At 43.7% G+C, this 7,500-nt stretch overlaps 2 protein-coding genes across 2 annotated transcripts in view; one reads left to right on the forward strand and one right to left on the reverse strand.

Moving 5' to 3' along the window:
• The window catches only part of naa35 (N-alpha-acetyltransferase 35, NatC auxiliary subunit), a 14,598-nt gene extending 11,099 nt beyond the window's left edge, over window positions 1–3,499 (forward strand). Inside the window, 7 exon segments of the mRNA XM_030774881.1 lie at window positions 331–467; window positions 919–986; window positions 1,605–1,745; window positions 2,043–2,069; window positions 2,071–2,166; window positions 2,503–2,583; window positions 2,895–3,499. Coding sequence (XP_030630741.1) covers window positions 331–467; window positions 919–986; window positions 1,605–1,745; window positions 2,043–2,069; window positions 2,071–2,166; window positions 2,503–2,583; window positions 2,895–2,954 — 610 coding nt within the window. The 3' untranslated portion in view covers window positions 2,955–3,499.
• Window positions 3,500–5,679: 2,180 nt separating this feature from the next.
• The window catches only part of golm1 (golgi membrane protein 1), a 6,741-nt gene continuing 4,920 nt past the window's right edge, over window positions 5,680–7,500 (reverse strand). Inside the window, exons 8-10 of the mRNA XM_030783925.1 lie at window positions 7,474–7,500; window positions 7,185–7,292; window positions 5,680–5,961 (exon numbers count right to left, since the gene is read on the reverse strand). The exon at window positions 7,474–7,500 is cut by the window's right edge and continues 162 nt beyond it. Of these exons, the coding sequence (XP_030639785.1) occupies window positions 5,849–5,961; window positions 7,185–7,292; window positions 7,474–7,500 (248 nt within the window). The 3' untranslated portion in view covers window positions 5,680–5,848. The remainder of the gene's footprint in view (window positions 5,962–7,184; window positions 7,293–7,473) is intronic.

Below are 7,500 nucleotides of genomic sequence, written 5' to 3' on the forward strand. Positions count from 1 at the left end.
ATATGTGTGTGTGCGTGTGTGTGTGCGTGTGTGTGTGTGTGCGTGTGTGTGTGTGCATGTCTGTGTGTGTGTGTGTGTGTGTGTGTGTATATGTCTGTGTGTGTGTGTGTGTGTGTGTGTATATGTCTGTGTGTGTGTGTGTGCGTGCGTGTGTGTGTGTGTATGTCTGTGTGTGTGCGTGTGTATGTGTGTCTGTGTATGTGTGTCTGTGTGTGTGTGTGTGTGTGTGTATGTATGTGTGTGTATGTATGTATGTGTGTGTGTATGTGTGCGTGTGTGTGTGTGTATGTCTGTGTGTATGTGTGTGTGTGTGCGTGCGTGTGTGTGCAGGTATCTGTCTGAGTTCCTCTACGCCTGGCTCATGTCCACGCTGAGTCGAGCAGACAGCTCTCAGATGGCGGAGGAGAGGATCCTGGAGGAGCAGCAGAAAGGGAGGAGCAGCAAAAAAGGCAAAAAAAAGAAAAAAGGTGAGAGCGGAGAACAGATGACTCCTCAAACCCATTCACATCTCCTTCATAGAGGAGTGACTCTGACCCTCGGTGATGTTTCTCAATATTTAAAAAAAAAAAAAGAATGTATGGTTTTACAGAAAGATAAGCCTGTCGAGTCTGTGCTTCAGTGTTTTACCCGCTATAATAATATTCATCTTATTATGATATTAAAGTGCTTTAGTTCTCATTACGTTTTCACGTTAACGTAGCGCTGTTTTGTCGTGGACGTGTGTGTGGACAGCGGACAGTCACTCGGTCGTTGTCAGGGCGGTCGCTCCAGCCTGGTGGTTCTTTATCTATTGTTTGACTCTTGGAGTAAACTAAATGTTCTCCTGTTTGTGTTTCTTCAGCGCAACCATGCCTGGTGTCTGTTGTTTAGGGTCTCGAGTCTAACTGTCTGTCTGTCTGTCTGTCTGTCTGCCTGCAGCTCGTCCTCTGGGCAAAGAGATTACTATGAGCCAAGCCTACCAGAACATGTGTGCTGGCATGTACAAGGTACACACACACACACAATCTTTCATTGTGCTGGTTTGGACATACATACACACGTAGACACGCTTTAGAACATGTTGTCCAACATAGCTCTGTACTGAACTGAGCTGGAATGTTCACGCTTTGGAGTTGACACATTTGGAATAACTTGCGTTCCTCAGACATGAAATGTGGTCAGGAATTCCGCTCCCCGGGTCCACAAGCCGTCACGGATAATCTTTAAAGTAGCAGCTAATCAAATTTTGGCAGGGGAAAAAAAAAGAGGAATGTTTTTGCTGTCAGCACTGTTTATTTAATGAGTCTTTAAACAAATTAATTCAGTTTTTCAATATGACCGTCGCACACCCGATAGATTAGTATCATCTCTCACAGCAATAAGACAGTGGCCTGATGAGTGTATAGACTGAAATGTGCTCTCGCTCTCTCCCTCTCTCTCACTCTCTCTCTCTCTCTCTCTCTCACACTCACTCACTCTCACTCTGTCTCTCTCTCTCTCTCTCCCTCACTCTCACTCACTCACTCTCTCTCTCTCTCTCTCTCACACTCACTCACACTCACTCTCACTCTCTCTCTCTCTCTCTCTCTCTCTCTCTCCCTATCGCCGTCTCTCTCTCTCTTCAGACGATGATAGCCCTGGATATGGATGGTAAGGTGAGGAAACCCCAGTTTGAGTTGGACAGTGAGCAGGTGCGTTACGAGCATCGATTCGCCCCCTTCAACAGCGTGGTCACGCCCCCGCCGGTTCACTACATCCAGTTTAAGGTACGGTCCCCATGGGCTGCAAGTCACTTTACTACCTCTGCTCCTAACGACGGGGCTTTGCTTTTTTTTTCTTTTTTTTAATTTACAATTTAAAGCTAACAAAACTACCAATGAGATTTTTTGTTTAATTAATCATCACTTTTTGAAGTGTTCCATACCAATTCCTGTATCTCAGTCAATACTGAAAATAAAAGGTGCATTTCAGACCGCTCTCAGGATCTGTAATTGTTAGCCGTCTGTGTGTTGCCTTTCTCTCACTATGTGTGGGTGTGTGTGTGTGTGTGTGTTCTTTGGCAGGAGATGTCTGATCTGAAGAAGTACAGCCCCCCCCCCTCGCTCCGCTGATCTTTATATGGCGGCCAGTAAACATTTCCAACAGGCCAAACTCATCCTGGAGAACGTCACCAGCCCCGACCCAGAGGTCAGTTTAATACCTCTCTGTCTCCCACAAAACCTCCCTCAGGACCACGGCGTCGCCATGGCAAATGACGGAGTTAACTGGCCTTGTCGTACAAGTCTGGGATAAACCAGACCGTGCCTTAGGAGAGGCTTATGCCTTCTGTCGTAAAAAAGATTTTTAGTGTTTCATGCTAAATTGCTGTCACGAGTTTTGATGATAGATTTGTATGTCGTTTTCTTGTTTTGGGATTTTGGTCCTTGTCGACATCCTCTGATTGGTTGATACAATTAAATGTTGTGAGAAGTGGAATCAGCAGCTTTTTAAGTGTTTAAGTTTGTACCTGACGGCTGTCGGCAGGTGAACCGGATTCTGAAGGTGGCCAAACCCAACATTGTGGTGATGAAGTTGCTCGCTGGCGGGCACAAAAAAGACACAAAGGTGAGAATAGCCGTCACCGGTTCTGGGTTCATAAGCAACACTGTTAATTCTTCCTTTCTTTTCTTTTCTTTTGGGTACTTCTTAGAGAGAACCTCCTTATGTGTGTAATAGGCTATTCTCTGCCGTTTCTCTCTGACAGAGTTACAGAGGGCAGAGGCTGATTTGTAAGGATCACGCTCTGATAAATAAATGAAACTGATGACTGAGCGTCTGAGGAAGCTGCTTTTGCTGTCCACTCAGTTTGGATTAGCAGTGACACGGTAATAATCTCTACCGTTTCTTTTTCTTTTCTTTTCTCTCTCTCTCTGCAGGCACTGCCGGAGTTTGACTTCTCTGCACACAAATACTTTCCTGTGGTGAAGATCATTTGAGTTCAGTCCAGAACGCCAGAGGAAATCCAAAACGGGAAAAAAAAAAAAAAAACAACACATTCTGATTTAAGCAGTTTGGACCAGATCCCATGGGCCTTGATTAGCATCTTAGCACAGTACTATTTAGTATTACAGTTTTAAACATAGTTATGGTCAAGTGTGTGTGAGGCCAGTACTTTGCAGCTGAAACTGCAAAAGTCAAATGGCTTGAAAACGCAAATTTCCTGAGTTCGGAAATTGATCGCAGGTATTGATCGCAGAAAGTCTAAGTATTGCACAGTTGTCCTGTCACCAAAGATGAAGACAACTGTAGGAGGACTCACTTGCTTTATCATGCAAATTCAAAAAGGTACTTTGTTGAGGTCATAATCAAGTGCCTAATGTTATTGGTCCTTTATGTTCTTTATGTTAATGAGGAGCAGCACTGTGATTGGACAATGGCACAGTCTGGAATGGTTTTGTATTATTTTCCCTGAACTGAGTTGTGTGTGTGTGAGTGTTTGTGAATCAGTTTGTTACTGTTAATGAATTAAAACTTATCAGTATGGGGAAAAAAAGGGCAAACGTGGAAATCCTTTGGATAGACCTGAGCTGAACAGGCTCAAATATAACATTAAAGAGCATCAACAAAGAAAGTCCATCAACACTTAAAATTCTCTTCATAAGCTTTACTGCAATTTTTCGGTCATCCAGCTTATAATTAAAAAACACACACACATTTTTTTTTAAAAACTTAAAACTACATAAACAATCCAGTCTAAATGATCACAAAATGAAAATATACAAGACAATTAAAATAAAAAAAAATCACAATTCAGTAATGAGAGGATCATAAGATCACTTGAGGAGGGGGGGGGGGGGGGGGGGAACCTTCCCCACTGATCAGAGATTCCAGTTGTGACCAGCTTTCACGCTTGTTTCTCCACAACATCAGTAACCCATAGAAACATACAAACACAGCTATGTTCAGTACAGCCTGCAACAATGCAGTAATCTCACTGGTGAGAAGCAGGGAGAGAAGAGCGCACTGGTCTCAGACGTAACCAGGAGTACTGGAGTGATTCCTGTATGGAGCTTTATGAAGCAGAGAAAAAGTGTCTGTTTTAGGAAGGGGAAGGGGGGAAGGGGGGGGGGTAGTTAGTGCTAACAGCAGCATGGTTGACAATAGCAGAAACAGTCGTCCATTAGTACATTGAGCTCCAGGGGTCAAACGTAATTTGCAGGTCATGTCCCCTCTACCGAACTCTCCAGCATGTTCAATGCTCCTCAAAAAAAAAAAAGAAAAAAGACCCCAACAAAAATCACATGTTTACATCGATTCACTGCACAGAACAGAAGAAATGGCAAGACACATATATACTGTAATACAGCAATAGATCCCAAAAAAAAGAGAGAAGATTGAATTAAACTCGGTCGGAAATCTCTGTCTAAACGGAAACGGAAAAGGAAACGAGAATTGCGGGATATGTTCTGTGTCACTCGGCCCGGGCGTGTCACACCTCCGCAACCTCATTTCACGACTGTTCACGTTCACATCTCTGGAGTCTTGGCTTAACAAGGACGGGCCTTCACGGCTCGAACGCAGACACGGTTAGAGCTTCACAGCTGTGCAAATATAAGCTGACCGAAGACGGTCCACATCCATATACAGTTTAAAAAAAAAAAAAAAAAAAAACTTGACACAATTTGCAGAAAAAGGAAAAAAAAATCGACAAAAACCAAGAAAAACACGTTAGTAACACATTTAACCTCATCACGACTTAAACGTTCCCTAACACACAATCTGCTCACACAGGTGCTTACTCTACCCGTCTACCCGTGTTTCGGCAGGACTACCCAATCCTCCCCTAAGGTGGCGCTATACACAACATCTAATCTTCAAATCTTTGAACGCGCGTAGGTCCCGCGGCGTCAGGGACCTGAAGTCGTAGTATTCTGCATGTCGGCGCCTCTTCTCAGAAGAAACGAAATCTCACGCAAAAGATCTTCACGACTTCGGCCGTTTGGGTTATCGCTCCGTTTTTAAACCTGTGTCCCTGTTCGGGGTCCTTCATTAACGATTCTCATCGAACTCGTATGTAATCTGGCAACAGACTCGTAATTCTCATGATATTACTGTCATGTTCCACAAGGCTCCTGTGATAAAGTGAATAGTGAAACTGTAAAACTTTACAGCTGATAGGGAAGGTTTGCTGTTCATCACTCCAAGGTACGACACTTTTTCTTTAGCTTACTTCTTTGTTTAAGATTTCATTAGGAATAGATCAATGCTTCTAGTGTGAATACTGCTTAAAACCAAATCCAAAACCAGCTGACTAATTGATTTTATTTTTTTTTTTTTAAACATGTTATCAATTTATTTGTTGTATAAAGCAAACTTAAGTCTGGTTGTCTCAGCTGCTGTGTTTTTCTCAACATTTAAAAAAAAAAAAAATATTGAAGATGGAGTTTGATGTGTAGGATGCCTTCCACTGGTCTTTACAGCAGTTTAATGAGAGGAGATTGCACGTCATACGTGTGTGTGTGTGTGTGTGTGTGTGTGTCAAAGGTCATCCACGTCAAATATGACAAACCGTCACAGCTGAGGGGCCATTGTCAAAACAGAAAAAAGGAGAACCATTTCATAAACGACTTTTTGTCTTAAAAAGGCTCTGTATGGGAAACAGGGAGGCAGAACCAGCTCCCCGAGTCACACACTGCATGTGATAACTTTCAATAATTTCTTTTTTTTTTTTTTTTTTTTTTAATAAAAAATCGTGATAATGTTCAAGGGTATAGTGTAAACAAACTGAGTTAGGAGACTGACTCTTGATTCTGCATCTCTGATCTTGTGTGTGTGTGCGTGTGTAAAATGTCATTTGGAGTGTCTTGCCCAGACGTGTGACGCGTTGTTATCACATCTGAGAGAGCTGAGCCTGTTTGTCAGCCTCAAACTCTGGTTCGTTTTCCTCGTCGCCGTTATAGTCCGCCAGCTCCTGCCGCAGGTCCTGCTCCGCACGCTCTTTCTCTGTACATACACAAACAAACAAACAAACAAATAAACAAATAAATCAATAAACACCCGGGTGAATATCTGTTCTGTGCCTCATGTCAAATATGACCACTTCAGCATAAGCAGACGTGAGCTCCGCCTACAGAGGATGTTGAGCAGTGGAAGTGTTCGTTTGTAATTTCGGTTTAGCGTGGATTTATGATTCGCTGCGTGAGGTGAAGCCAGTCATTTTCCACCGGTCAGTCCAAAGTTTATGATAAAACACTCAGCGAGTGATATCCTTTTCGCCGCACACTGGTGTATGAGAAAACGCCGACTGTGTCGCAATAAAAAACAGTACCATGCCCCCCCCTCCCCCGCCTGTGTGAAAACAAACAAAAACGACTCCTTTGTCAAACTCCCAAATTTTCACCCCTGAGGACAATTTTATCCGCGGCAAAGAACAGAGGCCTCCGTCGTCTGTTATGCGGTACATTCACATTCCAGCGTTTGTCTTTCTGTCTTTCTTTTCCCGTCCTTGCTACGTCAAACATGTACCCAGACGCCGCAGAGAGTTCAGCACGTACCATATCACCGTTTAGCCTATCAGTACTTTAAACTGCAGCTGTGGGTTTTTTTGGCTGGCTTGTGTCAGAGCAGGAATACACGAAGCCGTCGTCTGAAAACGTGTGCGCGGTAGACGCCAGCTCACTGTCACCGTCCCTGTGCTGTTATAAACGATAACACCGCTATCTGTGTGCGACTTACATCATGAAACATTTACTGCTGCTAATCGCACGTTAAACAAAGCGCAAATTTAAACTGTCGTAATAAACTTGTCGAGGGACACATCCTTCCTCAATAAAAAAAAAAAAAAAGACATGATCAACATGCCAGAGGTGATTTGGAGAAACAGTGAAACCCCCTGTGAACTCCAACACAATAAGCACATTGTATTCAGCCAATTAAGCACTCTCCTAAGTACAAGCTCTGGACTCAGAGACGGGTTTTCGAATGACCTTGGAAAATTGGATTTCTTGAGGCAGCGAACTAGGGCCAGGCTCACGCAGGGCTTGCAGGATGAATGGGATGGAGTTCAGAGGCTTCTGAATGCGTGACCACTGTATTTTCCTCTTCAGTGGAGTTAAGAATGAGACACAGGGACAGCTCAGAGAGAGGACACCCCCCCCCCCCCCGAAGAGAACAGGCTGGGAATTCTGGGGTGTTGTTACGGGTGACTGCAGTTCTGGCTACTGTACCTTTGTCTATAAACTGTTCATCTTTTTCCTCTTCCTCCATCTCCTGTGCATCAGCATCATAATCCTCCTGTTTCTCCTCCCCAATCACCATGTCGTCATCCATCGGGTCTGAACACACACACACACGACCAATAACACTGGTCAGGTTCTCCAGACCTCAAACGTTCACTTGGCAATCTTTTTCTGATTGATTTTGACAGGAACTACGGCACGAAATGGTAGTTATTTTACTTATTCTGAGGCCAACTCGATACACCAAAATCACAACACTCCTCCGATTCATCCCTACCTTGACGAATCTTCTCTTTTACATCCA

This window comes from Chanos chanos, chromosome 1 (genome assembly GCF_902362185.1).
Source record: "Chanos chanos chromosome 1, fChaCha1.1, whole genome shotgun sequence".
Classification (NCBI taxonomy): Eukaryota; Metazoa; Chordata; class Actinopteri; order Gonorynchiformes; family Chanidae; genus Chanos; species Chanos chanos.